The sequence below is a fragment of the Dendropsophus ebraccatus genome, chromosome 7 (genome assembly GCF_027789765.1).
Source record: "Dendropsophus ebraccatus isolate aDenEbr1 chromosome 7, aDenEbr1.pat, whole genome shotgun sequence".
NCBI classification, from domain to species: Eukaryota; Metazoa; Chordata; class Amphibia; order Anura; family Hylidae; genus Dendropsophus; species Dendropsophus ebraccatus.
The window spans coordinates 25,872,750-25,893,250 of record NC_091460.1 but is presented as its reverse complement, the minus strand read 5'-3'; the positions used below and the strand labels follow the sequence as shown (position 1 = coordinate 25,893,250).

The following is a 20,501-nucleotide window of genomic DNA, read 5'->3' as shown; positions in this document are numbered from 1 at the left end:
AGGCTGTAGAGCAGTATATACTCCTGTACAGGGGGTGTAGCAGTATATACTTCTGTACAGGGGGTGTAGCAGTATATACAGAAGCTGTACAGCAGTATACACTCCTGTACAGGGGGGTGTAGCGGGGTTTCCTGGGCGGGTGTCCCGGGTGTGGCTCCTCCCCCTCACTATCAGGGGGCGGGGCCCGGCTGCCTCCTCATCCTCCTGAAGAAAAAAAAAAAAAAAAAAGAGAAACTTATAGTGACAAGATGGAGCGGAGGAGGAGGACGAGGTGATACACGGCGGACGGAGCGGAGACATGGCAGCGGCCAGGAGAGTCTTCCATCTGCAGCCATGTGGTGAGTGATAGAGAGGGGAGCCCCGGCACACCCCGCACCGGAGGGGGGAAACACCGAGCCATGTGTGAGCGGACCGGGGAGCGGAGGGACTGTGCACAACATCTATAGACGGGGAGGGGGTGTACTGTGCCATGTGTGCACACCAGCTATATACTGTGCGGAGAGGGTATATACTGTGCCATGTGTGCACACCAGCTATATACTGTGCGGAGAGTGTATATACTGTGCCATGTGTGCACACCAGCTATATACTGTGCGGAGAGTGTATATACTGTGCCATGTGTGCACACCAGCTATATACTGTGCGGAGAGTGTATATACTGTGCCATGTGTGCACACCAGCTATATACTGTGCGGAGAGTGTATATACTGTGCCATGTGTGCACACCAGCTATATACTGTGCGGAGAGTGTATATACTGTGCCATGTGTGCACACCAGCTATATACTGTATGGAGAGTGTATATACTGTGCCATGTGTGCACACCAGCTATATACTGTGCGGAGAGTGTATATACTGTGCCATGTGTGCACACCAGCTATATACTGTATGGAGAGTGTATATACTGTGCCATGTGTGCACACCAGCTATATACTGTGCGGAGAGTGTATATACTGTGCCATGTGTGCACACCAGCTATATACTGTGCGGAGAGTGTATATACTGTGCCATGTGTGCACACCAGCTATATACTGTGCGGAGAGTGTATATACTGTGCCATGTGTGCACACCAGCTATATACTGTGCGGAGAGTGTATATACTGTGCCATGTGTGCACACCAGCTATATACTGTGCGGAGAGTGTATATACTGTGCCATGTGTGCACACCAGCTATATACTGTGCGGAGAGTGTATATACTGTGCCATGTGTGCACACCAGCTATATACTGTATGGAGAGTGTATATACTGTGCCATGTGTGCACACCAGCTATATACTGTGCGGAGAGTGTATATACTGTGCCATGTGTGCACACCAGCTATATACTGTATGGAGAGTGTATATACTGTGCCATGTGTGCACACCAGCTATATACTGTATGGAGAGTGTATATACCGTGCCATGTGTGCACACCAGCTATATACCGTGCCATGTGTGCACACCAGCTATATACCGTGCCATGTGTGCACACCAGCTATATACTGTGCGGAGAGTGTATATACTGTGCCATGTGTGCACACCAGCTATATACTGTGTGGAGAGTGCACACCGTGTATATACTGTATGGGGAGTGCACACCATCTATATACTGTGTGGAGAGTGTATATGCTGTATGGAGAGTGCACACCATCTATATACTGTGCGGAGAGTTTATATGCTGTATGGAGAGTGCTTGCCATGTATATACTGTGCGGAGACTGTATATACTGTGCGGAGAGTGCTTACCATGTATATACTGTGCGGAGAGTGTATATACTGTATGGGGAGAGCACACCATCTATATACTGTGTGGAGAGTACACACTATATAGTAAATGGAGAGTTCGCACCATCTATATACTATATATAGAGTGCACGCATACTGTATGGAGCGTGCACACCATGGATATACTGTATATACAGTGTATATTGTATGATAGGAGTTTACAGAGAGTGTATGTAATGTATGTATTCTGGGATAAAATGTAAATGTGTATACAGTATATATACAGTGTGATTTGTATATAGAATGTGTGTAATATACAATGTGATGAGTGTGTGTATATATGTATGTGTATATATATATGTGTTAACATGAGTGTATAGTATATGATAAGTGTATATATACAGTGTGATATTTGTATAGTGTATGTATACTGTGTAACATCAGTGTATAGTGAATGTCTATATTTACAGCGTGATATGTCTATAAAGAGTCCCTATTATGTGTATATATTTGTTGATGTGTGTGTGTGTGACAAGTGTATATATATGTATTGTGTATATAGTGGGTGTGTAAAAGTGTAATGTGTAATATGTTTTCTGTCTGATATATGCATGTAGGGATGGATATTGTGCATGTATGTAATCTGTATGATATGGTGCATGTATGTAATGTGTGATATGGTGCATGTATGTAATCTGTGTGATATCTGTATGCAGAGAGCATATACTGTGATATAATAATAATATGTGTATATAGTGTTTGTATACTGTGTGTGTGTATATGGAGTATGTCTACTTTGTGATGTATGTATATACTGTATGTACTGTTGTACATATCTTGTTCTGATTGTATGTAGAGTCATGTGACTGTACATACCTATGACTGGTATAACACACCTGGTAGTATATACTGTGTTTGTGTGTGTGTGTATAGATATATATATATAATGTGGTGGGGGGCAGTACTCTTATGTGGCCACTTTTCTGTGATTTAGGGACATCACTGTTTGCGTTGATGGTTGGTGCCTCCTGTTGTGCATGCTGGGAGTTGTAGTCCTTTAAAAGCTGAAGAGTTGCAGTCTCAGACCACTGTCCCGTCTCCTCTTCTCTGTATACTGATGTAGCAGAGCCAGTGGTCTGTAACCGGAGAAGTGTAGGAGAGTTTCTGTTGTCTCTGACACCTGCAGGTGTCTATTAGCATCAATAACACTGCAGGAGCTAAACGGTTAACTGGGGCTGGGTATATGGAATGAGATGGGAGAGCCATGCTGGGGACCAGGAATGGGATGGGGAGCCATGCTGGGGATGAGGAATGAGATGGGAGAGCCATGCCATGGGGATGAGGAATGAGATGGGAGAGCCATGCCATGGGGATGAGGAATGAGATGGGAGAGCCATGGGGATGAGGAATGAGATGGGGAGCCATGCTGGGGATGAGGAATGAGATGGGGAGCCATGCTGGGGATGAGGAATGAGATGGGGGGCCATGCCATGGGGACAAGGAATGAGATGGGGAGCCATGCCATGGGGACAGGGAATGAGATGGGGAGCCATGCCATGGGGATGAGGAACGAGATGGGAGAGCCATGCCATGGGGATGAGGAATGAGATGGGAGAGATATGGGGATGAGGAATGAGATGGGGAGCCATGCTGGGGATGAGGAATGAGATGGGGAGCCATGCTGGGGATGAGGAATGAGATGGGGGGCCATGCCATGGGGACAAGGAATGAGATGGGGAGCCATGCCATGGGGACAGGGAATGAGATGGGGAGCTATGCCATGGGGATGAGGAACGAGATGGGGAGCCATGCCATGGGGATGAGGAACGAGATGGGGAGCCATGCCATGGGGATGAGGAACGAGATGGGGAGCCATGCCATGGGGATGAGGAACAAGATGGGAAGCCATGCCATGGGGATGAGGAACGAGATGGGGAGCCATGCCATGGGGATGAGGAATAAGATGGGAAGCCATGCCATGGGGATGAGGAACGAGATGGGGAGCCATGCCATGGGGATGAGGAACGAGATGGGAAGCCATGCCATGGGGATGAGGAACGAGATGGGGAGCCATGCCATGGGGATGAGGAATAAGATGGGGAGCCATGAGGATGAGGAATAAGATGGGGAGCCATGCCATGGGGATGAGGAATGAGATGGGGAGCCATGGGGTCATACGGGGTAGAGTGCCGATCCCCAGGGATGAGTCTGGAAAGTAAAGTGAAATGATCTGTAGTTCTGGCCTTACCTGGGGTTCTGTACCTCCTCGCTGCCTCCATTACACTCTTCAGTCTGCTTTCTGTACACTTCTTTTCCATGAGAAGACCCCCACTACTATAGCAGACCACCTTATTGTGCAGATGTGTGTTGTTAGCTCAGAGAGGATAGACTGGGTATGGTGCAGTGTTCGTCCAGCTTTCCCATGGCTTCCCCTTCCTCGTAGTTCCTCCTTTATGTTTTTTGCTTCCTCTGGATCAACACGGTAGGGTTATAGGGTGACCTTGATGGACTTTACCTTATTAACCACGTATAGTAACTATGTGTCTGGGAATGTCAGGTGTTACATGGAGGACCAGTGGTTAACGTCGGAGTTGTCATCTTTAGATCCTTCTAGAGACTCTTGATGGTGGAAGATGAAGTGGTGGAGACGTCTCAGCCGCGTGTTGTAAATTCTTACATGGGTGGTGGTGCAGTATGGAGCTCAGCCCCTTGTCACTCAGGTGGACATGACCTCTGCTGGACTTTCCTCGACATTGTTCTCCAACAAGGGGATAGGAATGAGCCCAGGGGTCACGGGGAGGGTGCGGAGAGGAAAGCCCTTCTGTCCGCTCTGTATATTGTGGGGGCAGCTATGGGCCAAAGGAGGTGCAGGAAGCTGAATAAGATCTAGAGTTTTCTTCCCTTAAGCACTTTGTACCTTTGCTCTACGCTTGTATGTGGGTTTAGTTACTTTGTATTGAGGACAGTAACAAGTTTATTGCTTGGCCGATATTCCATCCCCTGGGGGCAAATATTAGGTGTCCTAGGTCTGGATGGTTCTGCTTCTATCTAGTCAGTATGGCCGGGAACCAGTCCTATCTGCCCACTGAGGCCCGGGGCAAGTCAGCCCCAGCCTGCAAAAAAAAAACCATCTGACAAGATAGACGAGAAAATCCAGCAGTCGTACCCCTTACCCATCAGTGCCGCCTCGTACTCCGAGAGCCTCATCCGTATGCATGGTTGTGCTGGGAGCCGAGCTCCACAATGCTCATCACTGGGGGCGACATCTCCTTGTACGCTGTACGTGGTCAGTATCCAAGATGGCGAAAAATATCTATTGCATTTTATATCCTTTTTTATTTTATTTTACATATTTATATATTTTATGGTGGTCTTTTGAACATGTAGACTCTTTAATTGTTTTTTTGATAGATAATACAAATATAATATAATATATATATAATAGATAATATAAATTAAATTTTTAAAAATTGCATTTTCTATGGGAAAAAAATAGAATTTTAATTTATAAGAATACATTTTTTTAAATTGTTTTTTTTTATTATTATTATTATTAATTTAAACTAAATGTTATGTTTTAGTTTTAAATTAGTTTGTTTCCTTTTTAATTTGTTGAGGCTGAGCAGGTGGATGCAGTCGGCCTGGATTTATTTAGGTATGTTTTGCTGGGACCTGCTCCCCGTGGGCTTCACCTGCACAGCGTATAGGTGTGAGACTCGGTTGTGGACTCACTCGCACAGATGTGTGTGTTGTTTTGCTGGTTTCTCTATCTTGTGCTTGGTATAGTGTATTGATGGTTGTGGGATTGGTCCAGGAGATTGGACTTGAAATGTCTCAGAGCGTCAGCCTTACCTGAATTCCTTTTGGATTCTATAGGTAGTTGTTGTATTGATGACCTATGCCCTTCTGGAAGTATTGTTCTCCGGAGTTCAGGCTCCCAATGACTATATGTTGCAAGCAGCGTATTCTTTTCATCTAGTGAAATCACCTATGCCGGATGTCACCCAGGATGACCCATACGGGAAGGCACCCAGGTTCTCTGGTAGTCGCATTTTATCACTCTATTCCAGGGGTGGGGAACCTTGGCTCTCCAGCTGTTGCAAAACTACAACTCCCATCATGCCTGGACAGCTAAAGCTTTAGCTTTGGCTGTCCAGGCATGATGGGAGTTGTAGTTTTGCAACAGCTGGAAGAGCCAAGGTTCCCCACCCCTGGAATAGAGTGAGCACCTCATAAAGGACTGGTATGTATAGTGGAGAGCGGCTACATAGTGTATTACAAGTCTGCACAGTACACGCTCATCCCATATATGTGTAATACCGAATATGTCCTGTGGTGGCGCTGCAGATCTCCCCACAGATCACAGCTGATCGTTGTGTATGATTTTGGGCACTCCCGATGACAGATCGTTGATTATTCGGGATGATCAGGTGATCTCTGGTTATAATTAACACTGCCCTGGACGCATAGGGGTTAATCGTCGGCCCTGGTTCCATGGTACCAGATAGGAGCATACTCTGCCCTGTAATACTAGTGATGCCGTGGCCGCTGCATTTGCCCCCTGAGGCCCAGTATTTTTTATTATGGCTTCTGTAGTTGTAGCAGAGGTGTGTGCGTGTTACTAGATGACCCCACAGTCCGTACAGCTCGCATAGCACCTGCAGATATCATACGGCCATTGTGAGGGTTTATATAATGGTGCTATATGTATGTTCTATATATATGTTATCTTATATATATATATGCAGTCTATATAGATCCCTTGGTAATGGGGTGCCTAACCTAATGCTGCAATGTATAGACCCCTGTATAACACTGCTATACGTACACCACCTGTGTCCGGAATATAGTGCCATATAGTGAACATAGGATTATATAGATCATCTAGCACAACTGGCACCATGGCATAGTCTGTGATGGGCACTGAGGGTTAGACCCATAGTAGTCCATATAGTGGCCGTCTTGTACTTGTAGTAGTGATCAGGGTGACCTGGCCGGCGGTGGATGGACCAGATATACCTGATGGACCAGGTCACCCATGTAGATGATGGTGAAGCGTGTCCCTGGTGTAATGTCCTGAGGTAAGTGAGTGCACCAAGAATTCACCATGCCGGAGGCAGCAGCTCATCTTAAAGGGGCAATAACCTATAACACACGTATATGTGTGTGTGTGTGTGTATATATATATATATATTTCCAGGAAGGCTGGCTGGGTGCCCCCTCTGCTTCCTGGCCTGCCGCAGCTCCCTGTGCTCTGGATCTCCAGTGACAGCTCTTACCTCCTGTGCCTGGCACTCACCTGGTCGCCATAGTAACCGTCCCTCAGGCTGGCATCTCCCTATTAAATATGTATGAGCTGGGACCTCATTGTCTGCCGTGTGCCCAGTGGGATACATGGTGCATTCCTGCCGCCGGTACCTGTGGGATACCTCGCCCATCTGCTGACAGCTTTCAATGGTAGAATTATTTTTATTATTGTAATTTTTTTTCCCCCCATGATTGTCTGCAGCTTGTGTTGGAGGATACACCGTATTATAGTGTCTGAATGCCACAGACTGGCCCCATGTGATACACCAGGATACGAGGGCCGGTGACCTCCGCAGTGATATAGTGTGGGCACTGATAGAGGGTCAGTAGGTGTCATGGCGTATCACACACTGGCACGGGCCAGGCTGAAGACCCTCGTACCCGCAGCTCATGTGAAATTCACAGCAAGGTGACTGCGGGTTCTCCCAACAGAGCCCCCATTCATCTGCCGCCTGAATTAATAAAGGGGTCTCAGTTCCCCTGCCGGCCGCTCCGGCCTCGCTCACGGTCACTTGTGTGTTACTAACATTTACTCTCTGCCCCGACCTTCAGTCCGTCTCATTATGTCATTATGGCCGCCGGCTTTCCTACCTGCCCCGTCACACATTCTCTGCTAGGAAGCAGCCGCTGTGCTTTTATCTGTAGATGTTGTATGTATCTGTAGTATGTTTTAATTGCTGGCAGTATTGTACCTATTGTGCTACTATTATACCAGTCATGATAGTTTGTGCATCCTTTGTGCTATCCTCGTGCCTAGCCTTAGCAAAGTTAAAAGGGTATTCCTCTCAAACATAACTTTTCATATGTAGCTGCCCATGGTGAGACTAACAATTCCTTCCATACTTGTTATTATCCATTCAGTCTTCTTCCCCCAGTTCTAACTTTTTGCTTTCTGCTAAAAAAAACCACACAAATCTGTATGTGAGCCTTTTTTCTCTGTCTCCCCCCTCCCTTCTGTGACGGCTTATGCAAACAAATCCCTGACTGGCTTTATCTGCAACTTTTGTAGAGGGTTATTCTCAGGTCAATAAACTCACTGTGATTAATCCTCCCAGCATTACAAAGAAGCTACAAAGTTGCAGGTAAAGCCTGCCAGAGACTTGTTTACATCAGCAGTCTCAGAAGGGAGGGGGAGGAGGGGGAGGAAGAGAGAGAAGCTCATGCACAGTATTTTGTCTTCAGCAGAAAGCAGCAGTTCAGAACTGGAGGAAGGAGACAGAATAGATAATAAGTATGGAAGGAATTTTTAGTCTCATCATGGGCAGCAACATATGAAAAGCTATGTGTGAGTGGAATAACCCTTTAACCCTCAGCAGAAATAAAGCTATTAAAAGGCTATAGTAGGGATGGGAGCAGCTGCAGGTCACCTCCACCTTCCTCCGTGCGGTCAGCCTTCGATAGGTGTCGTGTGCCAATATAAAACCTGAGCTCTTTGTTCTTTAAAACTCCCCCCGACAGATATAGTAACTAAAAGGGGAAACATCTGTACTATAAGAAGTTGTCAGAGTGATCTATCATGTTGGGATCCCGGCACTTGAGATCAGTCACTGCGGCGTCCCGCCACTTCTGATACAACTTGATGATGATGATGACTTGTATAGATGTGCTGGCTCCTGTCTCCAGCCGCGGGTGAGGCCTCGTACACACTTCACTATGCAGATTACACACCCGTTCCATATCCATCACCGTAATCTGAGTATATATTGTGAGAGCCTGATATATGGGCCCTTCAGAATCGCTAACTTTTTCCATATTTTATGATGTTCTGAAGTCTCTGTCTGTGAGATGAAATGTGAGCGGCTTCTTACTGCATTATTCAGCCGTATAAATATTAACGTGAAGACGTCTCTCTTCTCTTTCCATATTTCATCCGGCACTTCTGTATCTGACCAGGGGCTGGATTGTGGAGTCTGTAGCCGCTGCCTGCTCCTTCATCTTTGCAGATGAGAACTGGAACAGTTGCCTTGATCTGCTTTGTTGCAGTACTACAGCTCCCAGCATGCCCATACACCAGATGGGTCATGTGTTCCTGGCCATTTCTATGACTCCTATAGGAGTGACTGGAGAGAGTTGCAGATGTGTTCGGTATATGGCACAGAACGGGAGGGTATGCATGGGGTGCCCTGACCATATGTTTCTCCATTACCTTTCTTGTACTTGCGTCCATACGGCATCCTTGTGTCACATGGGTAGTGTCTCTTTATGTTGGGTGTCCGCAGTTCTCTGTAGATATGACAGATTCCTGGAGATACATGATGGTGCGGCTGCACACACACACACATACGGTCACTTTTTGCACGCTCTAGCGAAGAGCAAATCCGCACACCCAGGATATACACAAACGTTTCCTTCATCTTTGGCTCCAGCCCATGTACTGTACATGAGTAAACACTGAAAGAGTGCTCCTTAACCCTTTCAGGGACACTGTCTTTATTCTATGTTTAAACTGCTGGAATGGACATTTTGGATCTAAGTGGATGATAAATGTGGATCGGCCAACCTTGATGCATACGCTTAAAGGAAATCTGTCACTAGGTTTATGCCGCCTTTAATGAGGGCAGCATAACTAGCGACAGAAATGCGGAACGGATCGGTGCATTACTTACATCATTCTGTTCAGCCGTTCTCCTAATATGCAGGAGAATAGGATTCTTGCCACACCCTCCAGCTGCTGATTGACAGTTAACTGTTTATACACAGCATGGATAGATAACTGCCAATCAGCAGCTGTTTTGGAAGCGGGGAGTAGTGATGAGCAGTGGGGAGGGCTGGGGGTCTGTGAGGGGGGGAGCTGGGTAGGCACCACTGTTTTTTGGTGGTTTATTTTTTTTTGCACCAGTCACAGCAGCATTTATTAATAGAATATCCCTTTAAGTCCCCTGGGTGTCCTGTATCCAGTGTATCAGTCAGTGGAGGATACACCAGTTGTCTGTGTGTCTCTAGTACTTGCTGACTCTCTGATGGACGCCTACAGGAAGTCGTTGTGTCTTTATATAACTTTTCAAGATGTTGTGGTGTAAAGAGAAAGTGCCGAAAACCTGACCGTTCTCCACAGTAAACACAGCTATGGCCCTCATACACCAAGCCACCATGGTCGGCATGTGTGGGCCCTTCACTAGACCCATCTGTTCTGTGGGAATCCCAAATCAACATCTATCTGTTGTGACTGAAGTCCTGGAGCCAGTATACCCGAGGCTATGGCTGCTTAGTGGAGGGGATAAAGAAGAACTACATTGATGGATATGGGATTTTCTCTAGGTTGACACCTGTTAGGATCTGTCAGGTTTGCACTATTCTACCTGGTAACCAAAACCCAAACCTGAAGCATCCTATTGATTTCACTGGCTGTGGTGTAATACACTCTTTCCCCTGTGGTGGCGCTGCAGTAGAATTGAACACTGATTGTTTGTTTGGCTCCTCCATAGTTACAGATTGGGACGCCCCCATCCTCTGCCCACTGACCCCATGATATCATGCAGCTTACTGAGTGAAAGGTTATAGCAAGCAGCTTAAAGGGGCTTTCCAAACAGTCCCCCCAATTAACCCTCCAGCACTCTAATGGTCCCACTGGCCTCAGGGGTTATGCGGTAATGCTAAAGAGGTAGTTCACAAAAAAAAATCTTTAAAATCAACTAGAAAGTGCCAGAAATTTGTAATTTACTTCTGTTAAAAAAATCTCAAGCCTTCCAGTATTTATCAGCTGCTGTATGTCCTGCAGGAAGTGGTGTATTCTTTCTAGTCTGACACCGTGCTCTCTGCTGCCACCTCTGTCCATGTCAGGAACTGTTCAGAGCAGCAGAAAATCCCCATAGCAAACCTCTCCTGCTCTCCAGACTGGAAAGAATACACCACTTCCTGCAGGACATACAGCAGCTGGTAAGTACTGGAAGAATTGAGTTTTTTTTTTTATCAAAGTAAATTACAAGTCTCAATAACATTCTGGCACCAGCTGATATGAAAGAAAAGAACAATGGGTGAACAACCCCTTTAACACTCCATAGATTGGCGGAGGACCACCAGCGCATACTGTGGGAGAAATGGGTGGGGTATGCGTTTTGATGCCCCATTAGCAGGTAGTGACTGTGTCGGATACAGGTTCGGGGTAAGATTGTTGCAGCTTTTTAGCAGAGATGGATTCCCTATAAGTAAATGGTTACATTGTTGCCTTCTAGTAGAATCCATCCCTGATAGACTGAAGCCTGGCTTTCCCAGCTCCTGGAGAGGGTTTGTCAGGCGAGGGGTTAATCCCACAGCGCTGCCTCCCTATTCACCGGACCTGTGGGTTACTGGAAGCGACGGACACATTGATTTCATTACCGGAGACCTGTGTACAGTGTATAGCCGCCCCTACCCGATCACCGCCCGCAGATCGCACTACCCCCTGTGGGGAGCGCTGTGTTTTCCATGGCTTCAGACCAAGCCCGCCAGTGTGTGTTTTTTTTTTTTGCTTACGCCATGAGAAATGCTTGTTTTCTTCTATAATGGGAAGGGTAAACTGGGGGCCACAGTATAGGCGACACCAGCTGGAGTCATCCTCTGGGAAAGCTGGGTGAGAGGTTACAACTCCTGTAGGGAATATACTCAGCTTTCCTAGACGCCAGAGTGGCCCATTGATGGATTTGTATGGCAGCCACATGGGTTGGTACTAAGCAACCCTCCTGCTACATTACCATTGCAAAGAGGTGGGCTCAGCAGCTTGTCACCCAGCTTTCCTAGACTCCAGACTGGTCATAGGCAGATTTCATACAATATGGGAGTGGATGGCCAGCCATGTCACCTGCCACCCAGCTTTCCTTGGCTACAGAATAGTAATGCCACATGATGGGTATGTGGGGTAGATTTAGCAGTTGTCACCTATAGGATCTGTACTGCAGGTTGTCACCCAGCTTTCCCAGGAACAGAAGTGAGTGACATTTAGTCGTCGCTGTTTATGTCCTAAATCTCAAGACTTTACATGCAAAACGCAGCCAGAAATAGAGCCGAGTCTTTGCATGAAATCCGCACGAGGGGAAGGTTCCTGTTTTGCATCCTGCATCGTCTACATGCAAAACCTCAGATACCGAGCTGTTGTCGCTCCCTGCGCATGAGATCAGGACGACTTAAAGGGCCACTAGCCCTACAGTGGGCGGCCTATAATAGAGCAGCAACAGTGTCCGCCGCTCGTCTTATATCTGTCACCTATATCAGTCCCGGACATGTAACAGTAAAAACATGGCTGCTTCTCCCAGAACTGCACAGCACCTGTTCATGGCTAAGTCTTCTATCACTGCTTGGCTCTGTGGATGTGAAGATAGCTGAGTTGCAATACCAGACCCAACCTGTGGACTGGGTGGTGCTGTTTTTTGGAAGAAAACCCTTTAAACTGTGGTTGCAGTGCTTTCTACATTCCCTGTCAGTCAGGTCTATATTGAGCTGCACCACAGTCTGCCTCTGCCTGTCGTGGCTGATAACAGGGAGCAATAGACTGGATTAGATTGTAGATTAGGTGTACTCTTCTTTTTTTGCTATAAATGGATTTTTTTTTTTTTTTTTTTTACAATCCATCCTCCTTTTAGGGATACGGGAATAACCAGTGGTCCTCTCTGCCTTCCCCCACACTGCAAGAAACCGCCTACTCTCCTCCTCCTGTTTTCCCAGACCCCTTGTCTTCCCTAGAGGAGCCACTTGTTTACTTGTTTACTATCCTGTTTTCCTCTTATGGATCATTTGCCCCCCCCCCCTCCAAGATGCCTGATCTAGAACACCCTATATCTTCACTGTCTCTCCTCCTATTCCCCCTACACAACCCATCTGCCTCTCCTTGAGAACCCTGGAGAACCCTTGTGTCTCCCCCTCGGAGGACCCTTGCGTCCTTGTGTCTCCCCCTCGGAGAACCCCCCCTTGCGTCCTTGTCTCCCCCTCGGAGGACCCTTGCGTCCTTGTGTCTCCCCCTCGGAGAACCCCCCTTGCGTCCTTGTCTCCCCCTCGGAGGACCCTTGTGTCCTTGTGTCTCCCCCTCGGAGAACCCCCCTTGCGTCCTTGTGTCTCCCCCTCGGAGAACCCCCCTTGCGTCCTTGTGTCTCCCCCTCGGAGAACCCCCCTTGCGTCCTTGTGTCTCCCCCTCGGAGAACCCCCCTTGCGTCCTTGTGTCTCCCCCTCGGAGAACCCCCCTTGCGTCCTTGTGTCTCTCCCTGGAAAACCCTTTGCTGAACCCTCCTGCTCCTCCCACCTTGAGAGCCCTGTCCCTCTTCTCCTATGAGAACTAGAGATCCAACTGGAGCCCATCATACCTGATCCTTCTTTCCCTGACACCTGCCATAGAGGGAGGGGTGTGGACACCCCCCATACACATTTAGCCAGTTGCCTGGTCCCACCAAAATCCATGGCTTCCTCTGATATTTGGGCCCCTTCCGGGTTATGAATAACTTACAGAATACAAACCCCTATAATGTACTTGCCCAATGTTTGCCCTCATCCAGGCTCCAGAATACACTCACCTTTGAGCGGCAGATGCAGCAGAGCTGAAGTAGATAAGTTTGTCATTAGGCTGCACTTATAGCTATTGACCCACCTCATATCTATGTTGCGGTGATATCTCATTGTCTTACGTGTACTTTTACATGCACCATACATAGGATGGCATCTGTCATGTCTGACCTTCCCATGAAGGCATCAGTGCTGTGGGACCATTTGCGTCCCCGGAGATATGGGGCCCCAGATGTCTGGCAGCGTCTTATCTCCCTCGTTCCACTCTCCAGCCTTGGTATAGAGGGTGTCGGAGGAGATGGCTGTCATCTTGTGTCTGTGGTTTGAGCTTAGGACTGCAGATAAGCCTTCATGGTAATGCACTAACCATGCAGCTCCAGAGTTAGAGGACAGGTTCAGCTCTGCTACATCTAGGTCTATGACTAGCCTCTGAGCACCAGCATCTCCGCTCACCTCATCTGAGAGGATGCAGCTCCGAGCTCAGCTTGTGTTTGCAGTCTCCATCCAGCAGCCGCCCCTCCCTGCAGTCTGCAAGCCCCCCACATCCTCCTACCTTGTATGGGGTCTGTGCACTTGCTTCCCCATCTGCTGTGTATCCGTGGGCACACGCCTTGGCTTCCCCGCTGGCTGTGTCACTTCCATTACTCAGCTGATCTGTCTCCTCTATTGATCTGGTCCACTGGCAGTGACAGTAGCCGAGCAGATGCTGGAATGTGGCTCTCTCTGAATTCTTAGCTCCTGGTCTCTGTATTCTCTTTGGCTCGTCCTCCTCTGGCTTCCTCCTCTTTTTCCTGGTCACTGGTCGGGACTGGTAGCGACGATGGATTATCCCAGTGCACTATGATAACTCCACCTTTTTTCCCTGCACACCAATAGGGTCCTATGTAGAGATGCTCTGCCTTCGATAACATTACTTCCCCCCTTTCTACCCCAGCACCTCTGTGGCCCCTTAAATTCTAGTCTTGTTTTTCCATCCACCAAGTTTACTTGTTTGTAGGAGTCGGGGTCGCCCTTTGTTTTTCCTATATCTTTTTATTCTTCTCGCTGCCCTGTAAGGTGAGTTATTACCTGTTTTATCTATTACGTTTCACTTTTCGGACAGGTCAGGGAATACTTGCACCTTCTCGTGGATGGGTCTCTGATCCATTGTGTATGATCCCATTGTGTTCGTCATATTGGGGGGGGGGGTAGATTCCAGCTGTGCTCTTACAGTAAATGACTCCTGGGTATTTGTAGATGCTTTCTATCTACAGTCATTGCTTTACATGTATTCTGCTTGGAAACAATATAGTCATCACCTTGAACTCTAGGACTTATATAACATATAATATATAAGATTATGGTCTGGTTTTCTCTAAGCTTTAGGACCCCACTTCCACATCCCCCTCCTCTATGTAGTCCCTTCCTATGCTTTGTGCTATAGTCACTAGAGAACATACAATTATTTGGCTTCTTTTGGGGACAGTAATGGGGTCCAGGCTTGCCCACAGAAGGCATTACATACAAATGGGTGATCCCTGAAAATAATGGCTCCTCTGCTACCTGACTAATCATTCAGTCTTCAGATTCCCTACATACCTATATTTTTTATATTTTCTTATTTCCAGATTTTTGTGTTGTTGCCCATTTGCCTCATCCCATCGTTGTCCTTTTTCTTTTTTGCCCCCCTCCAGGATTATGTGGATAATCCATTAGCATAATGCTATAGGCTTCATCTTGCACGGTCGCTGACAGATTAAGAGATCGGGATTAAGTGTACTGGTGATGATTCCGGAAAGCATTGGTTTGCACAGTGTCACAGATGTCCTGGTCACACCAGGTTAGAGGCAGCGCACACAGCCGCCCGGCCGGCTTTCTATCACTGGGGCTTCCAGAGAGAGCTGGCAGGCTGCACGCTGTGTGTGGGATGTGAGCCGGGTTGCAGCATCCTGCAGGATGACTGGGTCCCGCTCGCTGCTTCCCTCTGTGTCTTTTAACACTTGAGGGAGACATTGTCTATGGGAATGGAGATGGAATATGGGGCCGCTGTCTGCTTCATGTTTGTGCTTCATCTGTATGTCCGTAACTTCTCTGCCAGCGTCTGATCATAGCCTCGGATACCTCTCACCCTGCACCTATGGAGACCTGTTAGCTCCAGATTAAAGCACCGGATAGTGTCCTGTTCTTTTATCTCATCCCTTATGCATTATGGGGTACGCTCCTGAAAACCGCACACTAGGAGAGCAGAGTCTAAGGAAGGGGAGAGAGATTCTGACCTGATGGAAAGCAGAAAGTAACGTGGGATTACCACGCCGGCCAGCAGGATGGAGACAGTCAGCAAGGCTGGGAATATTTACCAGGTCCTTTGGGTTTGGGATTAGGAATAGTTCTGCATTAAAGGGAACCTGTCTCATCTTTCATGCTGCCTGAGTGTGAGTGATTGGTGCTGCCCCCAGTGGCTTTTACCCAACAGGCCAGCCTTGATCGATAGGTCTGTCCCTATACCCCAACAAGGAGAGATCTATGAATAAAGGCAGGAGGGCTGGGGAGCCGCCGCTGAGGACCACCCTGATGTCTTGTGCTACACACAGCATGATAGTGATAACAAGTTCCCTTAAAGACATACTGAAAGATCAACTCCAGCGAAATTCTTTCCCTTCAAATCATTTGGTGTCAGAAAGTGCCAGAGATTTGTAATTTACTTCTTTTAAACAAATATCTTAAGTCTTCCAGTACGTATCAGCTGCTGTATGTCAAAGACCTAGATATGTAGGACGTACAGCAGCTGATAAGTATTAGAAGACATTAGATTTTTTAATAGAAGTAAATTACAAATCTCTGGCACCAGTTGATATAAAGATACAATTTTTTTATTTTTTTTTTGCTGGAGTTGCCCTTTAAATTTAGCAAGTTGAGGCAAATGGGCATTTATAATCTGTAAGTGCCATATTGCAACTTCATATTACTCAGAACTTTTATGGGCTCCCCACTTTGGACAATCTATACTTGTATAGCTATAATCATCAACTTTAAGCCAGTCATAGTTTTTTTTTTTTTTTTTGCTGGGGCCACAGCGATCTGCCTCAATCCGTGAAGGAGCCTGACAGTAAGCGTTCAGTTTCTCTGCAGCGCCACCACAGGATTGCTGTGGTCTTACATTCTGCTCATTTAAATCATGCAGTAGAGGATAGGACAAGTCCTCCAGAAGGAGGGACAGACGCCCTTTGTAGTTGATGATCTTGAATATTTGAGCTGCTTATATTGTGTGTGAAATTGGGTTTTCTAGACTGAATATCCTCTTTAAGGTGACCGTCCCTATCTACCAATTCTAGCTGAATTGACTGATTATCTTTTGTGTATTGGGTTGTCCTGACCCCCAGCAGAAGGGGTCTGGGGACAGAACCATGGGGCATGTTGAATTTGTATGCCCTTTTCATTAGTTCTCTAGGCAGAGGAGTCTGGCAGCGGCCGTTTTCCCTCTCCCCTTTCGGGCTTAGCCGTACAGCCATCACAGGAGGGTGCGGATTATACTTCAGCTGTCAGTAGGTCGGTGTTTCGGTAGCTTAATGGATTACACCTTATGAAATTTCCCTTCTTTGGTTACTTTCTCTGGTGTCTTTCGTCGGTCTCCGCTTTCTTGTTGCGGCTGTACCTGACACTCGGCCCTTCCTAAACGTCACTTCTGTCCATGTTTGATAAGAAGCTACAGATGGCTGTTACCTTGTGCCGCGCTGCCTTTATTCCTTCTATGTGTCCGGGGTCTCGTGGCCTGTTGTGCTTTTCTTACCAAGTCGCCTTCATATCTCCTGACACTTCTCTGTTGACGTCCTTATCCTTTCTCCCATCAGCTATTGTAACTATTGGCAGGCATCGATTGCCCTCATGTCCGTTTCCTCTAGAATATCATCCAGAGCTTTTGGTTCTTATCTGCAAAGCTCTTCACACTGCTGCAAGTCGTCTTATGTACCACCAGATTGTCACTCGCTGACCTTAGCCCGACCTTGTACTATCATTCTTGTTTACAGGTGGCCATAAACTTCAATAGCTTTTAGCCGACAGCTATTCCTTCCATACATGTGTGCAGGAATATTTCTGGTACCTCATCCAGCCTCCAGCTATCGCTACCATCCTCAAGGTCATGTTATTAGGCTCCCGCAGGTGATCCTTGTCCTCACTGTGGAGGGCCAGCACATGACCCTGAAGCAGGGACCCCTTTCTCTTATAGGAGTCCTTGCTTCTATACATAGTGCTGTCAAGGACTCTTCTGTGCTGAGTGTTGGGAGCCATAGTCAGGACAGCTCATTGGTGAGGACACAGAGTTTGATGGTGGTAGATGGAAACTTTACAATAGGGAAGGCAAGGAGAAACTCTTGAGGCTTATGAAAAAATAACACATGGGGTATCTTTTTATCAGAAGCCTTACTTGAGAAGGGAGCAGTGAGACACACCAAGCTGTATGCACAGCAGCAGGGACACCTATTTTATGACAGGAGTCCCTACTACTGCATACATCCATGTCAGACATAAGAATCTAAATTGATGGCCAATTTACATCAAATCCTTTAGAAACAAATGTCAAGAGGTTCACATATCATATTATTAGAGCCACGTATGGTAATATTCCTTTATGTAGTTCTTTATTGTCTGGCTTAAAGGGCACAGCGAGGAGTTCCCGCACTGCCCCGCTCAGTGGCTCCAGAGGCTTAGAGGGAACAGGAGGAACATGGCCCATAGCCCTCTGCTGAACGCTTCGCTCCTTCATTTTATTATTGGATTTCGGGATCTTCAGAACTCTTTGACAGATGTTGTATTGCATTTAGTAAAGTAATAATGTGCGGCTCTGTGACCCCCACCAGTGCGACACGTCTGACATGTCTTATTGACCTTTCCTTAGTCTCCGCTAGAGATGTGACATGCCTTGTATACTGATTCAGTCCCCGAGAACAGATTTTTAGGACCGCGGCTGCCACTTACATGGCTTTTGTCCATAGGCAAGGCTCTCTTTAATTGAAAATTTTTTATGTTTATTTAATTTTTGTTTTGTCCTTCCTTTAAACACATTGTAAAAAAATATATTGCTTTCTTTCCAAACTGTTACTGCTAATTTCTATGAAGCCATTTTCCCCAACCTGTTTCTCTCAAGCCTTCCATCATGGGAGGTTGGGAAACATGTAATAGACAGTATCCTGTCTAATAGTCTGTGACTCCCGGCTGCAGGAGAAGCTGAAGTTTATTGCTTAAACTCTATTATCAGTTTCTATTGTAATCTGGAGATCCTGCATAATTAATCCGAGCATATCTGCTGACAAGTGCCGTCCACCGCTCCGCTCCGCGCAGGAATACTCCTCACCTGCACGCTTATGAAAGCTTTTCCATCATCTTTGATGAACACTCCACGTTCTGACATTCTGCTAAAAGCTGCAGAATAAGACATTGTTTGGCGCCTGAAGATATACAGGAATATAGATGAAAATTTATGAAACTCATTTGGATATGTAAACTCATCCATTCCCCTGATGCAGACGGGGAGGCAAAATGCGTCAGGAGTTAGTGGCTCCTTGTTGCATCATTTCAAGCATACTGTGTTTTAAAGGGTTTGTCAGATCCAATAAGTAAAAATATAGAAGATTAAAAATCCAACAGATACAATGAATTACTAATATCTCAACTTTATTACATTGGACAACATGGAGTCGGCCAGTGGCAACTTATTTTCCAGTGTTTTTTTTTTTTTTTTTTTTTTAATTCGGAAAGTAATAGATGATAGAATAATTCATCAGAATAGTATACCTTATTACGCTCCAGCTCGTGCCCACAAATCCTCTGTATCTTTCCTTCTTACTTATTTTCTCCTCTCATCTTGCTTGACCTTCTTTTCTTTTTACTTCCAGTGTTGCTCACTTGAGTGCCCTGTGTTTCGCTTCCCATCTTGCTCGCTTGCCTACCTTTTATTTTCCTGTCTCTCATGCCTGCTGCACTTCTCCTATTCATTTCTCAACACCCTTTTTTTTTCTTTTTGTCTTTCTCACTTGCCTACTGTGTCTTTCTTGTTTGCCCCATTGCCTGCTCTCATTGCCTCATTTGCCCCCTTGCCAGCTGTGTCTCTTCCTTATTTGCCCCCACATCTTCTCTGATTCTTGTTTGCCCACCTGGCCTGCTCTCTCTCTTCCTCTTTTCCCCCCTCGCCTGCTGATTCTTGTTTGCCCCCCTCGCCTGCTCTCTTCCTCTTTTCCCCCCTCGCCTGCTCTGATTCTTGTTTGCCCCCCTCGCCTGCTCTCTCTTCCTCTTTTCCCCCCTCGCCTGCTCTCTCTTCCTCTTTTCCCCCCTCGCCTGCTCTCTCTTCCTCTTTTCCCCCCTCGCCTGCTCTCTCTTCCTCTTTTCCCCCCTCGCCTGCTCTCTCTTCCTCTTTTCCCCCCTCGCCTGCTCTCTCTTCCTCTTTTCCCCCCTCGCCTGCTCTCTCTTCCTCTTTTCCCCCCTCGCCTGCTCTCTCTTCCTCTTTTCCCCCCTCGCCTGCTCTCTCTTCCTCTTTTCCCCCCTCGCCTGCTCTCTCTTCCTCTTTTCCCCCCTCGCCTGCTCTGTCTCTTCCTCCTTTGCCCCCTTGCCTGCTCTCTCTTCCTCTTTTCCCCCCTCGCCTGCTCTGACTCTTCCTCCTTTGCCCCCTTGCCTGCTCTGTCTCTTCCTCCTTTGCCCCCTTGCCTGCTCTCTCTCCCTCCTTTGCCCCCTCGCCTGCTCTGTCTCTTCCTCCTTTGCCCCCTCGCCTGCTCTCTCTTCCTCCTTTGCCCCCTTGCCTGCTCTGTCTCTTCCTCCTTTGCCCCCTCGCCTGCTCTGTCTCTTCCTCCTTTGCCCCCTTGCCTGCTCTCTCTTCCTCCTTTGCCCCCTTGCCTGCTCTGTCTCTTCCTCCTTTGCCCCCTCGCCTGCTCTGTCTCTTCCTCCTTTGCCCCCTTGCCTGCTCTCTCTCCCTCCTTTGCCCCCTTGCCTGCTCTGTCTCTTCCTCCTTTGCCCCCTTGCCTGCTCTGTCTCTTCCTCCTTTGCCCCCTCGCCTGCTCT

At 47.2% G+C, this 20,501-nt stretch overlaps 1 protein-coding gene across 4 annotated transcripts in view; it reads left to right on the top strand.

Moving 5' to 3' along the window:
• SLC4A11 (solute carrier family 4 member 11) overlaps window positions 1–20,501 on the top strand; it is a 123,140-nt gene that overhangs the window by 32,151 nt on the left and 70,488 nt on the right. Inside the window, exon 1 of one of the 4 annotated variants that reach the window (XM_069977177.1) lies at window positions 236–338. The exons of 2 other annotated variants lie outside the window; for them this stretch is intronic. In XM_069977177.1, coding sequence (XP_069833278.1) covers window positions 299–338 — 40 coding nt within the window. In that variant the 5' untranslated portion in view covers window positions 236–298. Of the gene's footprint in view, window positions 1–235; window positions 339–7,080; window positions 7,161–20,501 lie in introns of those variants that run through there. One more of the 4 variants, XM_069977180.1, reaches the window with a different exon arrangement.